We start from the raw sequence: 25,338 nt of genomic DNA, 5'->3' as shown, positions 1-25,338 counted from the left end.
AATGGGGTGCGACAACATGGCAATTCTGCTGGGGATTTACACATAGGCTCTTACCATAAGGAAGTTGACTTGTGTGGATTATTGAGGGTATGCATATCCCTTGCCTTATTTCCTTTTATTTGTCTAAATTTCTATGACATGCATATCCCTTCCCTTATTTTCCTTTATTTGTCTAAATTGCTAGGACATGAACATCCCCTCTCTGTTTTCCTTTATTGCTATTACATGAACGCCCTCTCTCCGTTTCCTTCATCTTGTCCAAGATTGTGATCTCATGTCTCTCCCATCCTAATGTCTCTCCTATCCCCCTTTCCTTATTTGCTTCATTACGTTCTAGCGCATTTTCATGAGTTAAACTAAATTCTCTCTTTTGTCTTTCCTTTTTCCTTTCCTCCTCCTGTTCATCTTTAACATATTATTTATTTTCTTTTTACGCACTTTCATCATGCAAAAATTTGGAAACATGTTACTATTTTTGCATAAAGCATGCTTTCAACATCATACTCCACTCGTTCTTATTATCAATATAGCGGTGCTTGATGAGTGTCCGCGCTTTCTTAAAAATACGATTTTAAATTGGAAAGGATTATTTGTGGTAGACTAGTCGATCAACGGTGGAGTCGACGATCCCGTGCTTTTCCCTCTCAAGTTGTCCACTTGAGCATACCCATCTAAACCTCTAGAAAATCATACTCCAATTTGAAATATACATGCATCATGTTAAACCTAGTACGGATTGAGACGTCACTGATGTAACAACCCGCTTAGATGAACCTTATCCAAAGTCCAACGAGATTTCCATAATCTCAAAGGACACCATCATATTATGTACACTCCTTGGAGAAAACGTGTCAACATTCTGATCATTATTGCGTAAATAGTTGAATCTGTGGAGGGGGGGGGGGGCTAACTTTTATTTGTTTGTAGAAAATGAGGCACGAAAACCCTAGGTTCAGTATAGTCTAGAATATCCCATCTTTGCTAATTGACTGGTGGAAAGACCTTGCACCCTGTGATAGAAACCATGTGAGGTGAGTATTTGGTGACCTGCCATCTTTGTTGAATATTCGACCAAATAGGGAACTGATCGAGGCATCTACCATGTTCTAGGACGAGAAGAGAGCTGTTTTTTGATTTAACAATATAGAAATGACTCCTATTCTGGAAGAAATGGGAGATAGTCTAGGACTATTGGTTCTAGAGAATCGCACTCCACGCGGTTTTCTTAAGCTGTTGGGTTTTACCAAGGGGGAGAATTCATACTCGCTTAGCCATGATAGCCAGGACCTTAATGGAGGGTATCGAGGGACAAAAGTACACTATCATCCCGATGATCTTAGCTGAGATGTACCGTGCTCTGGATCGGTGCAAGCATGGGTCTGGACACTTTGAGGGTTGTAATCTCTTACTACAAGTTTGGCTTCTAGAATACTTTCAGAGGGGTGATTATCGCCAAGAGCTTTTACGAGGCAACTGAATGACTACATAGCCAGTCATCATCCAAATAAATGACATTCATTTCAGACAGGTTTGCAAAGCCTGGAAATACTGTAGGCTGGGTATGTTTCTTCAGCAATATGACAGATGAGCAAGTGCATTAGATGTTTGAATGGTTTCCTAGTAGTGAGTTCATTATCAGATCCAAAGGAATGACTCACTTAGTACTGATCGGGCTGCGAGGCGTCTAGCTTTACGCTCCTATAATGGTAATGAGGCAAGCTTGAAGGAAACATATCATACATCAGGTTTCCAACATGGTTCAATATGAGGCAGATTTCAAAGGGGATGTCATCCCGTTCAAGTCCGTAACGCAACACATGTGGAACTAAAAGATCATCATGGAAGGAGAGACTATTAAACCAGACAAGTATCACGCCGGTCATATGTACTACTATCACTCATAGTTGGAGGACGGCATAGTTGGGGACATCAAATAGGGAGTCAGTCTGAAAGATAGGATAATAGATGAGGTGGCTGAATCACAGGTGAAGTATAAGAGGGTACACAAAAGGGTGTTCGAGTTCGAAGCTAAGCATCTGGAACTACATAAAGTAAGCATGTAAGTGATAAGGGAATTGAAGGAGATTTCCAATAAGTCGACAGAGAGGTTAGAATATCAAGAGCAAGGATTGATGGAGCTGGAAGGGAAGATGAGAAAGAGGCTTTGGGATTGTCAAGGCATGGACGACGATGAAGGAGGGAAGATAGCAAAGGCTTACTTGCTACTGGACATGCGCGATCTAGGGAATGTGATTAATGGTGTCAAGAGAGCCAAGCATGGAGAAGGTCCTTTAGGGACCAAGTAGATTAGGAGATAATGTCCTTTACTGCTTTCTAGATTAGACTAGATTTCGATGTAATAAGGCTTAATGTCATTAGTGACTTTATTATTATTGTCGATTTAGTGAAAGATTGATTTGGCTTATTTTCGCACTAATGAAATGAGGCAAACGTTGGCATAAATTTTCTCTAAGTTTATGTGTTGTTTAGGCCTACCTCAGGCATAATGAGGTCCCCAAAATTAGGACGCGAATTATTGCATGACCTTATGTGATACATGCTTAAATATTGCAAACACTCTTTTGCTTCGTTTTACTGACTTGGTTACCTTTTGCTTTTTATTTCTTTTTATTATTCCCATTCCCAAAGGTTGGTTCGTGCATTCTGGCATCATTAGCATACCACACCAAATCCAGAGGTCCTCCACCTCGCGACCCAAAAAGTAGAGGCAAAGGCAAAGAGAAGATGGATGATCTAAGTGTTATTCGAAAAGGCAATGCTACCATGGGAAAGAATGTTGAAACCTCAGATGGAAGAAGTACGTCAGGATGAAATTCGTTGGTCTTACATTTATAGCAAAAAATCATGCAACTGCAGGGTGAGCTCGAGCATGTCGGAAACCTAGCAAACCTTTCCCTTACTCTAAATGTCCCTAACATCAACCAGCAAAATACAACTACTTAGAACTAAATACCACCACAAAACACACAAAACCAAAATCCACCACCCATAGCTCTGAATCCTCTTGCGCCACACCAGTATCACAATCCCGCACCTCCCCAAAACCTTAACCTACCACCAATGCAAACCCCTCAACAACATCATCCTAACCCCACCCAATATCCGTAAACCACTACTTATCATACTTCTCAAAATGGACCACAACTTACCCATGATCCCCCTTAAACTTTAATCAATGATCACCCATATACCCAAGTTCCAGGAACTCATCAAGGCAACGTGATATACATGGAAACCTTACCCCATAACCCGCAATAAACCTTATACATACTTGAGCCGACCAAGAAGTACCTGCTCATTTGAAACATGGCAGAAGAACTCAAGAAACTTATGGGGAGAGTCCAAAGTATTGAAGGTGTGAAGGGTGTTGAAGGTTTAAACTACAAAGATTTGTGTATCCAGCCAGATGTGGAACTGTCAGAGGATTACAAACCTCCCAAGTTTGAGATGTTTGATGGCACTGGTGATCCAAAGGTACATATGAGAACCTAATGCGACAAGCTTGTAGGAGTGGGTAAGAATGAACAAATCCGCATGAAACTATTCATGTGAAGTCTTACAAGAGATGCATTATCTTGGTATATCAATCAAAATCCAAAGAAGTGGGCGAATTGGGTGAGCATGGCTTCGGATTTCATGGACAGATTCAAGTTCAATACAGAGAATGCGCCAAACGTTTTCTATATCCAGAACCTCAAGAAGAAGCAGATAGAAACCTTTCGTGAGTATGCTACTCATTGGAGATCAGAGGCCGCCAAGGAAAGTCCGCCACTTGAAGAAGAACAAATGAACAAGTTCTTTGTCAGAGCACATGATCCATAGTATTACGAAAGGTTGATGGTTATCGAAAATCACAAGTTCTCAGACATTATCAACTTAGGAGAAAGGATAGAAGAAGAAATCAAGAGTGGGATGGTGACTAATTTTGAGGCACTGCAATCCACAAACAAAGCCTTACAACCAGGAGGCATCTCGAAGTAGAAAGAAGTGGGTTCCGTGATGGTTTCCCAGGGCCCTAAGTCTCCCCTTACATACCAAACACCTCCACCCACATATCAACCATCACCTCAAAAATACCAATATCATGCCACCACCTACCACGCCTATAACACCCAACCTGCATATTACCATTCACCTTCATCGGGCCGCTAAAACTACCCAAAGCCATGACCAAATTTTGACCACAGAGCTCCTAGACAATACCCCCCAATCGTCGAACCCATAGCCCAACTGTATGGGAGACTAAAGGTCGGCGGTTCCATTACCCCTATTCCTGTTGTTGCTGTTGAGAAACCTTCCTAATAGGGTTAAACCCAACAAAACTTGTGCCTACCATTCAGGCATGAAGGGTCATACCAGCGAAGAATGCCGCATGTTGAAGGACAAGATTCAAACACTTATCGACACCAAAGTTATACAGGCAAAGGAAGCCGCACCAAATGTCCATAATTACCCTCTCCCGGATCATAGGGACGAGGTAGTGAATGTGATAGAAACTGATGAGGATAGGGATCAAGAGGCATCCATTGGACTTATTCGAAAGGGGGATTCTCCTAAAACATCTTCTATCACCCTCTCGCTGATTGTGGCGCAAACCCAGGCACCGTTTGAGGTCGAGGTAGCTACGCCTTTCACTGTGATGGTAGCTCAAACACCGTCTTATAAGTCTGATGACGTCCCATGGGATTATGTGGTGGAGGCAAGAAGAAAAGGAAATGCCAAGATAGAAGAGACAGGTGGTGCGCAAGGTATGCCTAGAACTGGCAGAGTTTATACACCTAAGAATCTTGGAGGAACAAGCAAAAAAGCTGCATCTAAGCCACATGTCGTTGAGACGAGCAATGAAGATCTTTGGAGGAATGTACATGCGAGGGAGTACTTTGTTGTTGATCACCTGAACAAGACTCCCGCCCAAATATCCATTTTGTCGCTATTGCAAAATTTAGACGCGCACAAGAATGCCTTGTTGAAAGTATTAAGCGATGCTTATGTACCGACCGGTATCACTAGTGGGGAGATGGCTAACATGGTAGGTCAGGTACTGGAGAGTCACAAAATTACTTTCCACGAAGATGAGCTACCACCGGAAGGATTGATTCACAACAAAGCATTGCACATCACTGTGCAATTTAAAGACGAGTTTATTGCCAGGGTCCTGATAGATGAAGGTTCGAGCCTAAACATATGCTTGTTCACCACTCTAAAAAGACTGGGTAAAGGCTTGCACGAGATACGGATTGGAATCATGAATGTGAAAGCGTTCGATGGATCTTAGAGAGCCACTATTTGAGAAATCAACATTGACCTACAGATAGGCCCGACCTGGTTTGATATTGAATTCCAAGTGCTAGACATATCCGCTACCTACAACTTGTTATTGGGACGATAATGGATACATGCAGTTGGGGCAGTTGCTTCTACTCTGCACTAGGTTGTGAAGTTCGAGTGGAATCTTCATGAGGTGTTCATTCATGGAGATGGAAGCAACCCTATTTACACCAACCAGACCGTACCAGTCATCGAAAACAGGAGGAAATTAGGAGGGGAAACATACAACCTCATTGAGCGGGTAAACGCAATTGAGAAGGATCGACAGTGGAGCAATAAGATAGAAAGCATGTTGATGTGGTTGGGATATGAACTAGGTTTGGATCTTGGCCGAAAACTTTAGGGGAATAAAGAACCCATACGACCACAGTATCATGGCATAACATTTGGGCTCGGGTATGAATATACAATGCAAGAATACCAGGATTGGACACCGCCGTGGCACATCGATTACTATCCGCTAGAACAACCCATACCACCGCTGCACCAGACATTCCGCCAGACTGATGTGATTTGGGGATCCAAAGGAAGACGATATTTTGGCCGGTATGAGGAAGCTATTTCTGGAGAGGAAAATATGGACTGCAGCGAAATTTTAGAGGAGGATGAGGAGGAGATCTTTCTATTTAGACAGTGGGAGAAGGAGCTATTCTCAAGAACTGGACCGTTGCATCGTCCCGCGCTCGCATAGTACCTGGGCAGCCTTGGCAGAATTAGCATGACTTATTTTTAAATTATTTTTGAGCATTTCAGACATTTTCAGTGTTTTCTTTTGAAATAATTACTCGAGCCACCGAATCGTACTTATTGACAATTTTATGTTTTATTAATGCATTATTGCTTTTTGTTTATTTATTATTATCTTTCTACATTCTTGTCAGCGTGATTATTACATATCCCGATAAACCTATAACTGTGACATGAAATGAGACAAGGCAACATTAGGAAAGTGATTCGGAAGATTTGGAAGATGACATAATACCTGAGGAAATCGTCAAAAAAGTAGAGAATTTTGAAAACAAACCAAAATCCAACTTGGAAGAAATTGAGGATGTTAACTTAGAGGATTCTGAAACTGTCAAAGAAACTCGCATAAGCATTCATCTATCATCGTCAGAGGAGGAAGAGTATGTCAGATTTCTAAAAGAATATGAGGATGTTTTCGCATGGTCCCGGGGACATGACTTAGTTAAGCACATCCATAGTAGCTCATAAGCTACCTACCAACCCCATGTGTCCGCCGATAAAACAGAAACTCAGAAAATTCAAGCTAGATATGAGTTTGAAGATAAAGGAAGATATTACTAAGCAAATCAAAGCCGAGGTCCTTCGGATGGGTGAGTACCCAACCTGGCTAGACAACAGTGTGTCGGTTCTGAAGAAAGAAGGGAAAGTTAGAGTGTGTTTTGACTATCGAGATCTGAACAGAGCAAGTCCTAAGGATGATTTTATGTTACCAAACATACACATACTAATCGACAAGTGCGCCAAGCATGAACTCCAGTCCTTTGTGGATTGCTTCGCAGGATACCACCAGATCTGGATGGACGAGGAAGACGCCGAAAAGATAGCCTTTATCATGCCATGAGGGATATATTATTACATAGTGATTCCATTTCGTTTGACGAATGCTGGAACTACCTATATGAGGGCCATGACGACTCTCTTCCACGACATGATACATAAGGAAATAGAGGTGTACGTAGATGATGTTATCATCAAATCTAAAAGGAGTTCAGATCACATAGCCGACCTGAGGAAGTTTTTCGACCGACTTCGAAAATACAATTTGAAGTTGAACCCTACAAAACGTTCCTTCGTAGTCCGTGCTGGGAAGTTGATGGGTTTCATCATCAGTTGTCGTGGTATTGAGCTAGACCCGTCGAAAATCAAAGTTATTCAAGACTTGCCACCGCTAAAGAACAAGAAGGATATGATGAGTTTCGTGGGATGCCTCAACTATATTAGCCGTTTTATAGCACAATCAATGGTGATATGTGAGTTGATCTTCAAGATGTTGAGGAAAAATGCTGCGACAAACTGGACTGAAGAATGTCAGAAATCATTCAACAAACTCAAGGAGTACTTGTCTAAATCACCCGTGTTGGTCCCATTGGAGCCAGGAAGACCTCTGTTACTGTATCTGTCTATGCTAGATGGAGCCTTTGGTTGCATTCTGGGGCAACATAATGAAACCGGGAGAAAAGAGTAGGCGATATATTATCTGAGTAAGAAGTTCACACCTTACGAGGTCCGGTACTCTTTGCTAGAGCGCACTTGCTGTGCTTTGATATGGATAGCTCAGAAGTTGAGACATTATTTCTGTGCATACACTACATATCTCATATCAAGGATGGATCCACTAAAATACATCTTTGAGAAACCCATGCCTACAGGTAAGTTAGCAAAGTGGCAGATATTGTTAAGTCAGTTCGACATCATCTATGTGACTCACAAGGCGGTCAAGGGTGAAGCACTGGTCGATCACCTGGCAGAGAACCCCTTAGACGGAGAATATGAACCATCGAAGACATATTTTCCCGATGAGGAAGTGTCGTCTGTAGGAGAAGATATTGTCGAGATGTATGATAGTTGGAGGATGTTTTTCGACGGAGTGGCCTACTTCAAGGGAGTGGACATAAGAGTTATTTTAGTATCAGAAATCGGTCAACATTATTCGGTATCCACAAATCTCAGGTTCCCATGTACAAACAATATGGCAGAATATGAGGCTTGCATTTTGGAACTCAGATTGGCCATCGACATGAATGTTCAGGAGTTGTTGGTAATCGGAGATTCAAATCTATTGGTACACCAAGTACTAGGAGAATGGGCTACCAAGAACATTAAAATATTGTGATGCCTACATCGTGTGCAAGATTTGATCAAGAGGTTCACGAAGATGGAATTCAAACATGTTCCAAGGATTCAAAATGAGTTCGCAGATGCATTGCCTACCTTGTCTTCCATGATACAACATCCAGACAAGAACCTCATCAATCCTATCCCTATTGAGATTCATAAGCTGCCAACTTATTGTGCTCATGTTGAATAAGGGCTTGATAGAAATCCATAGTTCCACGATATCAAGGAATATTTGGAGAAGGGAGATGTCACGACCCAAACCGATGGGCCGTGACGGGCACCCGGTACCTTACTCAACCGAGTACCAACATAACATATCTTTTTGTATCATACTATCATAGATAACTGAGCAGGAGGGGTTGCCATGAGATAAGTAGAATACCACATGAAATATCAACTTATGCATAAGACATATGGGCCTATAAGATGAAAATAACCACTCGTACATTGAACATAGGCCGACAAGGCCATACAATCTTTTACGTACATGACATCTGTCTACAAGCCTCTAAGAGTACATAATTGTCATAAAGGTCGGGACAGAGCCCCGTCATACCAAACAATACATATCTAAATCATACTGGCCAAACAAGCAACTCCGAAGAAAATGGAGCGCACCAACATCTTCCGCTGAGCTGATAGCCTACTTGGAGGACTCTCGACCTATCTATCAGGACCTGCAGGCATGAAACGCAGCGTCCCCAGGCAAAGGGACATCAGTACAAATAATGTACCGAGTATGTAAGGAATGAAAATTAGTAAACAATAGACATGAGAAAAACATGATGTAAAAGACTCGACATGTATGTCTGAATAGCTCTGTGAAGCATTTAATACTTGTAATATCATGCATATGCGTATAAATGTCATACCATGCATAGGTATATGCGTTCATAACATCATCAAGCCTCTGAGGGCATCCCATCATATCATCTCGGCCACTGTGGGCAAATATCAATGTATACCAGCTGATCAGGTGGTGGTGCGTATATAACGCTGTAAACTTTTCTCATATTCCATATATATATATATATATATATATATATATATATATATATATATACACACACACACATATATATACGCGTATATAACGCCATCTGGTCAAGGGTCAATGTTCATGTATAAATGAATGCAATGCATATCAAATACGTCAATAAAATCTCTCGGAACGTCATAGGACCATTATGCCTTTGATTAATATTATGAAATAAACTTTATCAACTTACGTATTTTCTGAGACCCATGAACAGATGATAGAATAATATGACACATGAGGAATCAAGAACATAAGCATCTCTAGTATTTCTATGAATAGAGTCATTTATGAAAATTGTGCATTTGCTTGTTTCGTTTGTGTCATATAGATCATGCCAACTGAGGCTCTGATACCAATTGTTACCGGGGTGGTAAGTGAGGGAAATGAGGTATGCCGAACAAAACCTTCGCTTTGCCCAACATCAATCAGGGGACAAAGTGATGGTAAGAACCCCGGACGGAACTTGTTTGCAAAGAGGACCCAAGATCCTCGCCTATTGCAAAAATACATCGGACCCTTTTCCATTGAAAGGCGCATCGGGAAATCCACATACCAGCTGAACACACCATCCTGGTGGAAAGTCCATCCAGTATTCCATGTTAGCCACCTCAGGCCATTTCAGAAATACATGGAAGATCATTCAGAAAGCCACCTCCCAACACCGAGGGGAACAGACCTCCCAACCAGCAAGAGCCTGACCAATCATAATCATCATGTAGGTAAGGCTCTGAGGACGTCGCCAACTCAGGTGGGGGAGAATGTCATGGGCTGCTTTCCATCATCGACACATGACCCCTTGGACGTGCCCCGTGGCGTCCCGACAAGCCTCCCAACGCCTAGCACCATGGTCGGCCCCGTGGTCTCGGCAGCGCCAAGTGACAAGCGCGCATGCGCCTCTGTCGCCCCACCGATAATCAGTGCCAGTGCCCAGCAGGTGGCGAATGCCATCAGTGCCGCGCGCACCGACAATGTCGCGCGCACAAACCATCTTGTTGCCAATAGCGCCACATGCACAGACAGTGCCCCGCGCGCAGATCCAATGCCAAGCACCAGTGCCCAGCCGCTGGCAGATCCAAATAGTGCCGCGCGCGCCAACAGCAATGCGCGCGCAGACCCTGATCCTCAAGACAAAGTTGCTGCCATCGGACTTGCTTCCACCTTGTAGAAGACTAAGACCTTCTCATTGTAATTATAGAGTAGTTTTACTTCATTCATTTTCAGTGTGCTTCTACAACTTTCTTAGGTCAACTCATGTAACTTTGGTTTATTTTTTTCAAGCATTATTAAGGGGGACCAAATCATTCAAACATTCAAGCATTCAAACAATTCTCTGTACTGGTGTCTTTCCCCCGACACCGCATTGCATCTTGTAATAGCTTTCATCATCATCAATACAATCATCAGCTTTCATCATCAATTGCTCATTTTCCGCTGCTCAATTGCTCACGGCATTGGTTTTCCCGTACGGCACTGACAATCTAGTCTAGCATACGACGAGGACCTCAATTGGCGCATAGCAACCACACTGATATCGGTTGCTTAGCCTTACGTCGCCCTTCCAAGGAACTTTAGGAAGGCGCCGCGTAACAATTGGTATCAGAGCCTTAACATACCTGAACCGGTTCGCTTTTGCAAAAACATATAACGGCGGATCGAAGTAGGGAAAATCCATATGATATTCTTAAGAAAGATTGTACCGGGTTTTCTTTGAATTAGCATTTCACGTTGGACCTTGTAGCATTTCAGAGAATTTCACGTTGGACCTTGTAGCATCATCCCTTCAGAATTTCATGTTGGACATGGTCATTTCTCTTTAATAATATAGGAAGATAGTTCCATTTATCAAAGCGAGTGGGCCCCACTTTGTTTGGTGACTAAGCCAACTAAGCTCACTAATTTGCCACCTTAAAGTGTGACTTAAGAGTCACTTATTACCTACTCCCTTGGCTGCCACGTTGAGGCATTTTAAGCTTACCCATAATTTTAATTAATTATCCACTAATCTCTTAATTAACTTGTTAATCTCCTACTAACCAATAATTACCCAATTATCCAAATAATCAAGAATTATCTTAAGTTACTCAAAATACTACTCAATTTTAACACACTTTATACATCTTGCTATCATGGTCATGTGGTACCTTGTATGGCATTAGTCCATAAATACGGGGTATTATAGCTTGGACCGTATTTTATCCCAAAATGTTAAATTTCGATGAAACTCATTTTATTTGATTTGCTTACCCTCTCACCTTCACGAAATTACTTATCACTTGTTTGAAATAACATAATACTTATAATTTCAAAATAATCTCATCCCCGAACTTACGTCGATTAACTTACGATGAAACTTTAAGGTACAAAAATGCGGGATGTAACATCTCATTTCCGAGCTTTCACCAATTTATTTATGGCGTACTTTCATGTACAAAAAAAAAATGGGGTGTAACATTATTCCCCCCTTTGGAACATTCGTCTTCGAATGTTGACTGATGCACTTATCATTCTCATAACCCATAGCTCTTGAGAATACTGTAGTACTCCTCTTGCCATTTAGGCAACTGTTCTGTGAATGAATCCCAAAGGCCAGGGCATTCCCCCCCTTTAGGCCTCTTTCTCACACTACAACTCGTGGTCGGAATCCTTCCAATCTTGTAACTGTTGCTACCTTTTATCATCCAGCCTGTACGACTCTGACTTTGTAAGTGCGCCTATGCGACTCCTCTCTCCATCTTCTTCCAGCTTTTAGCCAATCTCTGGACCTCACTTTGTAAGCATATACAAAGCTCAATAAGATGTTCCTCTAGGCATCTATAAATATACTGAAGTTCTTCGCCCAGTACTTTGTTGAACTTACGAATATTGCTATATCTTATTTCATAGATATGTATATCCATCCGTATGACTTTACTGCATCTAGGTAGGTCATACTATACCATGACCCTTACTTCGATTTATCATTACTGAGGTTTGCCACCAAACTCCAGGTTACTCTCTCGCTGCTTATCATGTATGTATAAATCTATGTCCTTTAATGCTTCCTCGTTCATGTATGTATAAATCTATGTCCTTTAATGCTTCCTCGTTACTGTTTATCTTAAGAATGACAATCGGATCTCCTCTCATGCTGTCGAACTTTTAGCCATCTGTTGTTGATTCACCTTAATGTTGATCTATAATCTACCACTTATAACTTGACCTCTTATGTAACACTGCCACTAGGGCTCGCATCTTATCGGGGAATATCTGAAATGATTAGACTGATCCACTTGGGGCGATACCATGCTTCCATAACTGTATTTCATAGCATCCCAATGTGATTCACCTTACGTGGGTATTTTAATCCTGTACCAATTTTTTTTTCAAATCATTTCTCAATCGAAGGCCAAAACATCATCCTTTATTTACCACAATTACACCCTCATTCTATTACTAGGGCAGTATTCCATCTCTTCTAAATGCTACTAGTCTTAGACTTCTTTGAGTTCATTCAGGCTATACTAAGCTTTCTATAACTTAGGGAAACCATTAGCTCTTTTGTTTTCCTGGGCTTAATCCTGAGGACTTATCCATTTCTCGTCACCTTCTCACTCGCCCTTTCTTGTCCTTACTCATGTCTTCTTAAAATCTTGTCGCTTTACTATACTTTAGCTTGTGACCTATACATGTCTATATATACTACTCGCAACCTCCCTTTAACTTGCTTGCACCATAGATTTGCTTATGTTATTCTGGAACATCAAGCAAGACATCACATTGTCTCTAACTCTTCTTTACTCTCTTGGCTAGATCTCTCGGTACCTAGAAACCATATTCTGGAAGATATGCCACTGACGCTGCCGCTATCATTCTTGGATACTGAATCCCAGCGCCTCTAGCCTTCTGTTCGAAGTACGGACTATTCACAACCTTATGTATATGAGTATCTCATACGTTGTTCACCTTTACCTTACTTACCTTAAAATCTCACATCACATCTTCTATATATTTCATGACCTTTCTTCCACATAGGTATAATTCATATCCACAACTTGAAGCTCTATTATAATACTTGCACCTCTGGTGCATACACAATCCGGTGGGAGCTTCATACTGACTACCACCTGATACTTTTTTGACTGTCTTTATCGTAGAGCCGTTATTGAATATGGCTAATGTACTATCTCTCTTGTATTTAAGAGTGATCCTGCAATGTTCTCAATCACGAGGTATAAAATTTTCTTGGTCCAATAATCAGACTCCTGATTTACTGAGTTGGTGTAACTCTTTTGTTTCCTCTTCCTTCTAATCAGCCTTCATGTAGGCTTAAACTATCTTCCGATATGCGGCTCCTGGGATTAGTTATTACTTTAGCCTTTCGTGGGTGCTATGGACTATCCATGACACAATCTTCTAACAATTCAATCCTTTGTCTATGCCCTGGGCTCAACTCTTAATTTTACTTAAACCGGAGTCTTCTACGGCTGTATGATTGTCACATATATGATGCATGGATAATACTCTGAAATCTTACGTGCATTCATAACATAACTCACTTTAGATCATTGATCGAATAATTCCTTTCGTTCCTTCTCCACTTTCTTTAAATGTAAGCAATTACTTTTCTTGGTCGTTTTGCCACTTGTTACATGTATACTTGGCTTATCTTAGTTCCCACGCATGCCGAAATTTTTGTGCAACTCATATGATCTCGAATATTACTTTTGATTTTTCTTCCCGTTCCTTAGCCACGGTAGGTGCCACTTCCTTATGGAGTGCATACAATGTTGTTGTGAGCCTGTTGTTACAAGAACATTTCCTTCTTAGGTTGCTGAGCTTAGGTTGAAGCCTTCTTCCTTACTTCCTCAACTAGTCTTTCATTGTAGTATTTAGGGAGGCCCCTCTGATTCTTGTAAAGCTGTGAGCTTATCACATCGTATACCCGATGAAATTTTTGATGTCCTTCCTCGCCTATAATTACCTGTAGTTACTTACCTCCACGCCTTTGTGCTTGTAGGGTTGCTTGTGAACTGATATTTTGACTGTCTTCCTAATGGGACTCTCTTTTATTTCCGTAACACTCATACGGTACCTTTACTACCCCAACTCCTATCTGAATATTTCTCAAGGATCACGATGTCGTATCTGCGAGACTGAATTCCCCATGTTGGGGTTCACTATGTTCATCTTGCACAATCTGTTGATTTGTCTATGTTCTCTTTTTTAGCCATAACCAGGCTCTTCCTGGATCAACTACTAACTAGTCGTTGGCCCATTCTCATATCAATATTCCGCCTAATCTTTCTTGGGTTATTTCCTTTGCATTAACTTACGTCTCGCATTGGCTCCTTATTTATCAACAACATCTCGGGAAGAAACCCTTACTTTTTCTCCTTGACGTAGTGCTTGCATAATGTTCTAGAATCGTAGCATATTTGTAGGATTTAGGCAAGTGCAAGCTCACTCCTTTTTAATTTTTATCGCATTTTTCCTTTACCATTCCATAATTACTAGAACTACTTAATTCTGACTTAATGCCACATCACTCCATATTCCCCCCTTAGGGGAGCACTAACATTTAGTGTCAGTATGATCTATGTATAGATGTTTTTCATTCTCATCTTTGGCATATTTTCACATCATCGACGATCTTTACTCGCCTCGCGGTAATCGTTTTGTACCAAGGATAACAAAATTCCTCGCTCGCGAGGATGACACTTAGTGTAACTGGCACATACAGTCCCTTAAGCTTAACTTTACTCACCTTGCTTGCTTTGGGAAAGCGTCTTCCTGAATGACCTTTAAAGGGTATTCTTCTGTCCTCCATTCTATTATCGCCGGGACGCAATCTCTGAAATTATCATGATGCCGACTATTACTCAGTCCCTAGTTCATGCTTAGTTTATCTTGTTCATCAGTCCATGCTGATTTCTTATTACTCTGGGGTCTAACTTTTCCTTTTAGTAGTCGTGTTGGAGTCACGAACTTATTTCTCGAAATGAGTATATGACTTTATGGCCTATACTCTTTTGTTGTCTCAAGGCTGTCACCTCTCATCCTTTTTTTCACTTGACTATAGATTATGTATACTGTCATCTTTTTGATCTACCGTTGTCATACATGTATCACATCTTACTCATAATGCTTCATTAACTCTCTTCTTATTCGCCGCTAATATTTATGTCTATCACTTTATTCTGAAAACTCGAACAAGACATTCTTTTGCTTTTAGCTCCCCTTGCTCCATCTACTAGCTCTTTGGGTTGCCTAACATTCTTTCTTTACTAGGGACGGAAGTCACACTAAGATAATATTTAACACAAATAATCCATTCACTATTTTTGGGTTACCCTAACCCCGGTTAGATCCTTATATCCTGCCTTCTCTTATACTACTTTTGTTAGCCCCCATAGGGCATAAATGAGATGGGTGTGGCCAATTGTACATACCTCTATTATTGTTGAAGGTAACTCACAAGGCTTATATTCCTCTGCGATAATATTCATTAGCTGGGTAGCTCGTACCTTTTTTCATCTTGCTTCTTTTACTTGCTAAAACTTATGTCTATCTTCTGAATCTCTCATTGCCTTTCACCATAGGGGTGGATAGATATTCTTGCCTTAAGGTTCCTTATCAAGAGGCTTACACGTCTTAGTACACACATGATCTGCTTAAGACCTTACATTTATCCATCATAAGAAGGATGCAAAATCGAGTTCCTCTGACTCAATTCTTCCACAGTTATATCCCTTACCAATCATCTTTCTGGATATAGGCATCGTCGTATTATGAATAATATAGAGTTTAGGAAATTGAGTTCTTACAACTGAGCTCTACAACATGATACCGAGTAAGAAAAAAGAGTGATAGTCCTAAATGCCCAGTAGCCTCATGCTTATAAGTGCGGTGCACAACATACCCATAAACAAGACTCTACTAGACACGACTTGTAGACTCCTTAGGACAAAACTGCTCTGATATAACTTTTGTCACGACCCAAACCGATGGGCCACGACGGGCACCCGGTGCCTTACTCAACCGAGTACCAACATGACGTATCTTTTTATATCATACTATCATAGATAACTAAGCCGGAGGGGTTTTCGTGAGATAAGTAGAATATCACATGAAATATCAATTTATGCATAAGACATACGGGCCTATAAGACCAAAATAACCACTCGTACATTGAATATAGGTCGGCAAGGCCGTACAATCTTTTACGTACATGACATTTGTCTACAAGCCTATAAGAATACATAATTGTCATAAAGGTCAGGACAGAGCCCTGCCATATCAAACAATACACGTCTAAATCATACTGACCAAACAAGCAACTCCGAAGCAAATGGAGCGCACCAACATCTTTCGCTGAGCTGATAGCCTACTTGGAGGACTCTCGACCTGTCTATTGGGACCTACGGGCATGAAACACAACGTCCCCAGGCAAAGGGATATCGGTACAAATAATGTACCGAGTATGTAAGGAATGAAAATTAGTAAACAATAGACATGAGAAAAACATGGAGTAAACGACTCGACATGCATGTCTGAATAGCTCTGTGAAATATTTAATACTTGTAATGTCATGCATATGCGTATAAATTTCATACCATGCATGGGTATATGAGTTCATAACATCATCAAGCCTCTGAGGGCATCCCATCATATCATCTCGGCCACTGTGGGCAAATATCAACGTATACCAGCTGATCAGTGGTGGTGTGTATATAACGCCGTAACCTTTTCCCATATTCCATATATATATATATACGTGTATATCACGCCATCTAGTCATGGGTCAATGTTCATGTATAAATGAATGCAATACATATGAAATACGTCAATAAAATCTCTCGGAACGTCATAGGACCATTATGCCTTTGATTAATATCATGAAATAAACTTTATCAACTTACGTATTTTCTGAGATCCATGAACAGATGATAGAATAATATGACACATGGGGAATCAAGAACAATAGCATCTCTAGTATTTTTATGAATAGAGTCATTTATGGAAATTGTGCATTTTCTTGTTTCGTTTGTGTCGTATAGATCATGCCAAAAGGAAAGAAGGAATAGCCTTAACATACCTGAACCAATTCTCTTTTGCGAAAATACGTAATGGCGGGTCGAAGTAGGGAAAAATCTATATGATATTCTTGAGAAAGATTGTACCGGGCTTTCTTTAAATTAGCATTTCACGTTGGACCTTGTAGCATTTCAGAGAATTTCACGTTGGACCTTATAGCATCATCCCTTCAGAATTTCATGTTGGACATTGTCATTTCTCTTTAATAATGTAGGAAGATGGTTCCTTTTATCAAAGCGAGTGGGCCCCACTTTGTATGGTGACTAAGCCAACTAAGCTCACTAATTTGCCACCTTAAAGTGTGACTTAAGAGTCACTTATTACCTACTCCCTTGGCTGCCACGTTGAGACATTTTAAGCGTACCCATAATTTCAATTAATTATCCAGTAATCTCTTAATTAACTTGTTAATCTCCCACTAACCAATAATTATCCAATTATCCACATAATCAAGAATTATCTCAAGTTACTCAAAATACTACTCACTTTTAACATACTTTATACATCTTACTATCATGGTCATGTGGTTCCTTATATGGCATTAGTCCATAAATACGAGGTATTATAGTTCGGACCGTATTTTATCCCAAAATGTCAAACTTCGATGAAACTTATTTTCTTTGATTTGCTTACCCTCTCACCTTCACAAAATTACTGAATACCCAAAAAATGCCACACACACCTAGAAGCGCACGCTTTGAAGATTGGCCAACCATTTCTTTCAGAGCGGAGGAATTCTGCATAGAAGGACTCCTAATTTGGGATTGCTGCGATGTGTCGATGACAAGGAGGCATCTAGATTACTCAAAGAAATACACGCCGGAACTTGCGGACCTCACATGAACGGTTTCGTTCTGGCCTAGAAAATATTAAGGGCAGGGTATTTCTGGATGACTATGGAGACAGACTGCATCAAATATGTTCAAAAGTTCCACTAATGCCAGGTACATGCTGATATGATACAAGTGCCGCCCAACAAACTCAGTGCAACGAGTTCTCCCTGGCCTTTATCTGCCTGGGGCATGGATGTCATCAGACCAATTGAACCCATTTCTTCCAACAGACACAGGTTCATTTTGGTGGCTATAGATTACTTCACAAAATGGGTTGAAGTCGTTTCCTATAATGTTACGACTAAGAAGGTCGTAGTAGATTTCGTTCGGGATCATATTGTTTGTCGATTTAGAGTACCTGAGTCAATCATTACCGACAACGCCGCCAATCTTAACAGTGATATGATTAGAGCCATGTGTTAAACATACAAGATCAAGCATCGAAATTCTACAACATATAAGTCGTAGATGAAAGGAGTCGTGGACGTCGCCAATAAGAACGTCAATAAGATATTAAGGAAAATGGTGGATAACTACAAGCAATGGCATGAGAAGTTACCATTTGCTCTGCTCGGGTACCGCACCACGATTCGTACGTCATCTGGGGCAACCCCCTATCTACGGGTCTATGACACTGAAACCGTTATACCTTTCAAGGTGGATATTACTTCCCTAAGCATCATATGGAGCCGATATGAGCAACTGGCTCTCATTGACGGAAAAAGGATGAACGCAGTGTATCACTGTCAACTCTAGCAGAATAGAATGGCAAGGGCTTTTAGCAAAAAGGTTAGATCAAGGCAATTCACACCTTGTCAATTGGTGTTGAAACGGATCTTCCCGCATCAGGTTGAAGCAAAAGGGAAGTTCTCACCTAACTAGCAAGGCCCTTACATGGTTCACCGAGTACTGACAGGAGGAGCGCTTATACTTGCAGCGATAGATGGAAAATATGGCCAAGACGTATCAATTCAGACGCAATCAAGAGATATTAAGTTTAAGATTATGTTTGCACTTTCTATTTGATGTAACCTGAACTATGCTTGACATGATTCCCGTTTAAGAGGGGATACATAGGAAGCCATGTGGGTTCGGTCACATCATAATAAAATTTTCATTCTCCCCCTATGGTCAGAAACTCTGGCAAGATTTCGAGTTCGTCAAATCTCATTATATTAAGGATCACCAAGAAGTGTATCGCCAGAAGTATGCAGAATTTTGAGGAGGGTCCTCAAAATTCTGAGTTGAGGAGGTTGCAATGTCTCAAAAGTATGTTACGGTCACTGATTCGACAAAATTATTTGCTTTTTATGCATTATCACCTGTTTCGAACAACTTCATTTTTATATAAATGATTTATCACATATCCATATTTTCAAAAATTTCATTTTTTTGTAATAGCCAGATGTTACCCAGGGTGTCTCGAACAAGGAGCAAAGGAGAAATGAAGAATTAAAGGCAAGAATCAACATTTCCCCCAAAAAACTCACGATTCTTCTTTGGATGCAGGCATAACGAACACGACAAGCACACCCGTAAATTCATAACAAGAATGTTATCTTTACTGACATAAGTCACCAAGCGCAAACGCGCCAAGCTAAGAATTGCTTTCTTTCTCTTATTTAATCTTCGTCTTAGGGCTAAGAACTGCCCTCATTCTTTGCATGAGGCTAAGCACTACCTTTCCTTTGTATGAGACAAAACACTGCCGTCATTCTTTGCATGAGGGTAAGCACTGCCTCCATCATTGCATAAGGCTAAGCACTGCCTTTCCTTTGTATGAGTCTAAGCATTGTCTCCATTCTTTGCATGAGGCTAAGCACCGCCTCCATTATTGCATAAGGCTAAGCACTGCCTTCCTTTGCATGACACTAAGCATTGTCTCCATTCTTCGCATAAGGCTAAGCACTGCCTCCATCATTGAATAAGGCTAAGCACTGCCTTTCTTTTGTATGAGACTAAGCATTGTCTCCATTCTTTGCATGAGGCTAAGCACTGCCTCCATTATTGCATAAGGCTAAGCACTACCTTCCTTTTCATGAGACTAAGAATTTTCTCCATTCTTCGCATAAGGCTAAGAATTGCCTCCATCACTGCATAAGGCTAAGCACTGCCTTCCTTTGTATGAGACTAAGCACTGTCTCCATTACATTGCATAAGGCTAAGCATTCCCTCCATCATTGCATAAGGCTAAATGCTGCCTTCCTCTGCATCGGGCTAAGCACTATCCTCATCATATACAAGGCTAAGCGCTGCCTTGTCTCATTCTCGCATACAACTAGACATTAGTTATTCCCGCTATCAAACAATCGATATCTCCTCATCTTTGTAATTCATGGGATGAAGCGTCGCCATATTGTCCGAAGGCATCATAGTCTAAAGGCATCATCCTCATAGCCCGAAGACATCATGCCATGGCCCGAGGATCTCTCGAAATTGCATATCATTATTCAAAGGCATCATAGTCCAGAGGCGCCATCCTCATGGTGAGGACACCATTTCATGGCCTGCGAATCCCTTATCATACGCTTCATAGCACAAGACGTCATGGTCTAAGGAAATCATCCTCATCGTCCAAAGGCAACTCTCATGGTCCGAAGGGAATTTGCATCATGTTTAAATTTCTGCAATAACCCCATATATGCTCGCGTACATCATGTTTTAAGTTTTGCAGGTAACTCAAGAGGTAACCATTCTACAAACAGGAGCAACCATCGCTCCAGTTTCGGTTTACAATGTTCACATCCTTCGACCATTTCAAACGTAACCAATGATTGGTAATTGATTATTCTTTGTTCCGAAACCGCCCAAACATTTATCTCGAATATCTGTAACATTCAAATTCAAATTCATAGCTCCACCTAAAATTATCCGTTACTCACGATACTATCCTGTCCAAGAGATCCTTTTTCAAAATGCATGACCACTCTTATAGCAGCTCAATCGGTTTCGCCGTTGGATCCAGATCTACACACGGCTTGATTCCCGTAATACTAGAGATATAGAGGCAACTCAAGAACCAAGTTTCGGCCCCATTATTTTCAGACATACATCATCTTCGTTCATTTCGGACAAAATTGGATATCATTTTCTTTATCCGACAACTCTTTCATCAGTCCCGGGTAAGAGGGGCAGTTGTTGATACCCAATTTTGCCCTCATATTTTATAAAGTATTCTATATACTTTTAAAATATTATTTTTGCATTATTACCTAATTTACAAGGGTCATATACGTATTTTCTATAATATTTATACATTTTAAAGCTCTAAAATTGATTTTTGCTTGCATTTAAATTATTTAAATATTTATTAGTTATCCCTCCAAATTATTTTGGGATGATTTAATCATCCAAATTTATTATTGTCACCCACGCGTATGTTTTATAACACTTTACTTCATTTCATATAATTATGTTTGCATTTTTGAACTATTTACACATCTTTTGCAATAATAGCCTATACTTTAAAATTAATTGCATTTATCATTTTATTCTGGGTCAAAATAACTTTTTATATTTTTATAATCTTCAGCTATTATTTTGAAAATATTAAGTTGCTTAAATAGTATTTTTGTTATATTTATTTAGCAATTTTATTAAATTATTTTTCCCTTAATTTCTTGTATTTAAAGTCTGATCCAAAACATGCCATTTTCGGACCCAATCCACCAGCCCACACCCTAAACTCTAGCCCAATGACCCCTAGCCCAATACCAGTGACCCACTACCCCATACCCATCCACTAACCCGATCCGCCTCCCATTAAATCCTGGGCCGTTGATCTTAGGAGATCAAGGGCCCACAAGCCACCTCCCATCTTCTAATTAACCTTGCTCCAAACTCTAGCCTTATTTTACCTTCTTAACCGCCTCTATACTCTCTCAAACCTTCCCGTCTCCTTACAAACCCTAGTCGCCGCCCCAATTCCTCTCCGAATCAAACTCACCCATGGATTCTTACCATGATTTACTTACCGTTCACGGATTATACCGCTATTACCTACGTCAATATGGTTTTACTTAGTCCTTGCCCATTTTGGTAAGTACCAGTCTCCGAATCAAGGTATATCGGCTTTACTTTCCAAGATTTGGATGATATTTTGTATGTATACGTTCATAGCAAGGCTATGAGGGTCTGATTCACCGAGATCTCCGGCCAATTTCTTATCCTAGTCAAACTAGGGTTTACTAAACTTGGTTCCTTCTCCTAATCTGATTGTAAATTGATTTTTTGCATGTTCTTCTTTCCTTGTTTATGTTCGATTAACTGTATCTCCTTATTTGTGTGTTGATTTTTATTACTATATAAACCCATTTTCCTAGTTTCCCCTTGAAGATGGAACTATTGTTATTGCTACTGTTTTCACAAACTCACTCACTCTAAAGTATTCTAAGATTATACTCTTCGCCGGCTGAAAGCCATGGCCACCGGAATCCGACTATTGGATCTCTCTCAGTGTGAGCACTGTCCGGGGTTTATCTAAGAGCCTTGGGAACTCTGGTGCACTGAGAATCTTGGGGTTTCTGTTGTTCTCTCCTTGTTACTGATAAGCAAGCTGCTGTCACTAATTTCTACCTTATTAGCTCGTTAATTCTTCAAATTGGTGAGTAATGAGGCTCTTGTAATTCCATTCTCCTTTTCTTGTGTTCATGTCATTTAGGCCTTTGTGAATAAATATGCTATTGTTATCTCTATTCGTATTCACGTTTGCCTTAGCATTATCCTGTACCCTGTACTTTTCTAGTGTCTAAACCTGCTAGAATTTGAGCTTCGACGCATGGTTATTATAAGTGTGCAATTTGAATGATTTCTGATTACTTTCATCCTGCTCTGCTATTCTGATCGCCTATTGCTTTTCATGGACCCTTTCACATGCCTTGTGTTAGATTCTTGTATTCTAAAGGGGATTATATCCTACCTAGAACTTGCTTGAATGAATTACTTTCTAATGAATCCTTCATGTATGTTCTATTGTTTCAATGCTTTATGCTGATATGAGCCTTATGTGCTAGCTATTATCTCAGTATTTTAGCCAACAATGTTTCTCTCTAATGTGGTGTTTGGTTAATCCTGCATTCTTTAGTATTGCCTGGGTTACTAGTTAAATCCCAATACACTTAGTTTTTATTATTGTGCATAGTCGACTCGCTTAAGTTCTGAAGGATGTCTATTCTATTTGACCTTAAGAATGACATATCTTCCTACCACGATGTCTTTGGACTTAGGAATCTTTGTGTTATACTCAGCATGATTAGGATTCTTATAGACTGTTATAGACCATGCCTACTTGCTTGTTTACTATGTGTAATTACCATTCTCTAACTATGACTCTATCAGACCTTTATGCCTTAGATTCCTAGTTTTAAAATCCTTTTTAGGCTAATTCTGGCTCATGCTTTACTCTAAACTTGTTGTTCTGGAAAACTAAGCATGTATGTGTGCTTACCCTATTAACCTAAGTGACATTCCTTCCCACCTCTTCTAATGATGCACATGTTACACTCTTTCACTTGTTGTGAACCTACATTGTTAGTTTTTCATGTCAACCTCACCATCTGGAAACTAAGTTATATTGGTTCTCCTAGTTTCACGTTCAAGCCCCTGTTTGACCAATCCTGTCACCCTAGCTTCTAAAATGCAAGTGCCAATATGCTTTATGTGAATTTCGCTGAATGTCATGTAATCATGTCCTTATGAGGTATTGCTTCAGGACTGTTTAATTGATTGTTATGAGTGGTTCGTTAACTTATTTGGTTAAGGGGTTTATTTGTAATTGCTGGGTTTGGTATGAGTTCATGTATGGCGCTGGGCTGTGTAAATGGAAACACTCTCCTGTTTGAGATGTGTTTGGATCTAGGTCAGCTATTCGTGTGAAAATGAGCCTATTAAAGGCCCAGGCAGTAGTGGGTTATTTTTATTTAGGCCTACTCTTGGGCCCGTAGTTGTTCAGTGTGTAATATTTATACTTTTATTCATTATTTTGGGCTTTTAATAATTTGTAAACAAAACAGTTAGGGAATTAGTGGAATGGGGGAACGGGTATCCTTTAATTTTTATATGAACGAGTATGGAGCATGCCTATAGGGTCTACATAATTTGGTTGCTACTTTGTTCTTGTCACGGCCCAATTTATCCCTTCGTGAGTTGTCGTGACGACACCTAGTCTCTACAACTAGGTAAGCCTAACACTTTGCAGAAATGAGATAAAAACATGAACATAAACCACTAACAGTAACAAATATCTAAAAGCAACTGAATGGCACTTGACATATATAATTATCACCTTTGAAATGTACCAAACAATTCCTAAAACCCGAAAACCCGCAAGACACAAACTACTAAGAAGTCTTAACTGTTCTATACATCATTTCTACAGAAAAGAGGAAAACAATGAACATAGAAGGGATAGAGGGGGACTCCGAGGATCTGCGGGCGCGGGCAGATATACCTTGAAATCCTCTAAAACAGCAACAACCGCAACTAAAGACGAAGCTGGTAAAAAGGACCTGGATCTGCACACGAAAAACATGTGCAGGAAAGGGCGTGAGTACCCCACAGCGGCACCCAGTAAGTGCCGAGCCTAACCTCGGTCGAGTAGTGATGAGGCCAGGTCAGGTCCACTGGTATATAATAAGAAAATCAGGAGAATAAGCAGTATAATAAGAGACTAAAGTTCAACAAAGGAAAGCACAATGAGATAACATAACAGTGCACGGAATTAAGCGACAAGGGATCTCCCGAGATACCGTCTCGTAGTCCCAAAAGTAAATATGTAGAGGTACCGCCTTGTAGTCTCAAAGTAAATGTGCAGGGGGATCTACCGGGATACCGTCCCGTAGTCCCAAAAGTAAATATGCAGGGGGATCTCCCGGGATACCGTCCCGTAGTCCCAAAAGTAAATATGCAGGGGGATCTCCCGGGATACCGTCCCGTAGTCCCAAAATAAATACACAGCGCAATCAATTACAAACAATTAGTACAGCAAGAGAAATCTATAGTCTAGACTAAGTACAAGTCGGGAAAGAAGCAGGAATTCAATAGGCATGCTGTAAAGAGTTCAATTAAGCAAATAAGGCACGTAGACATGTTATTCTAAGCTAACAGGGTAACTACGCACGCTAGTATATTCAAATAAGGTGGAAACATGGAAATTCTCAGTAAAAATTGGGTTTTTCAACA

General features: G+C 40.4%; 2 protein-coding genes across 2 annotated transcripts; both read left to right on the top strand.

The window, feature by feature from the left end:
• Positions 1–7,702: 7,702 nt before the first annotated feature.
• LOC138902503 (uncharacterized) lies at positions 7,703–18,582 on the top strand. Its single transcript, XM_070190378.1, has 3 exons — positions 7,703–8,134; positions 9,582–9,641; positions 18,271–18,582. The coding sequence occupies exons 1-3, from the start codon at positions 7,703–7,705 to the stop codon at positions 18,580–18,582; spliced, it is 804 nt and encodes a 267-aa protein (XP_070046479.1).
• Positions 18,583–18,627: 45 nt separating this feature from the next.
• LOC138902502 (uncharacterized) lies at positions 18,628–19,072 on the top strand. Its single transcript, XM_070190377.1, has 2 exons — positions 18,628–18,896; positions 19,009–19,072. Exons 1-2 carry the CDS (start codon positions 18,628–18,630, stop codon positions 19,070–19,072), a joined length of 333 nt encoding a protein of 110 aa, XP_070046478.1.
• Positions 19,073–25,338: the final 6,266 nt, after the last annotated feature.

This window comes from Nicotiana tomentosiformis, chromosome 12 (assembly GCF_000390325.3).
Source record: "Nicotiana tomentosiformis chromosome 12, ASM39032v3, whole genome shotgun sequence".
NCBI classification, from domain to species: domain Eukaryota; kingdom Viridiplantae; phylum Streptophyta; class Magnoliopsida; order Solanales; family Solanaceae; genus Nicotiana; species Nicotiana tomentosiformis.
This window is presented reverse-complemented; position numbering and strand designations above follow the sequence as displayed.

Excerpts from the sequence above, each read along its gene's own strand:
- LOC138902503 (XM_070190378.1), top strand. The coding sequence starts at position 7,703 with ATGGATCCACTAAAATACATCTTTGAGAAACCCATGCCTACAGGTAAG. Across the intron at positions 8,135-9,581 it reads TGAATGTTCAGGAGTTGTTG|ATCATGCCAACTGAGGCTCT; the intron begins GTAATCGGAGAT and ends TGTGTCATATAG. Across the intron at positions 9,642-18,270 it reads TGGTAAGTGAGGGAAATGAG|GTACATGCTGATATGATACA; the intron begins GTATGCCGAACA and ends CACTAATGCCAG.
- LOC138902502 (XM_070190377.1), top strand. The coding sequence starts at position 18,628 with ATGAAAGGAGTCGTGGACGTCGCCAATAAGAACGTCAATAAGATATTA. Across the intron at positions 18,897-19,008 it reads GGAAAAAGGATGAACGCAGT|GTTGAAGCAAAAGGGAAGTT; the intron begins GTATCACTGTCA and ends TTCCCGCATCAG.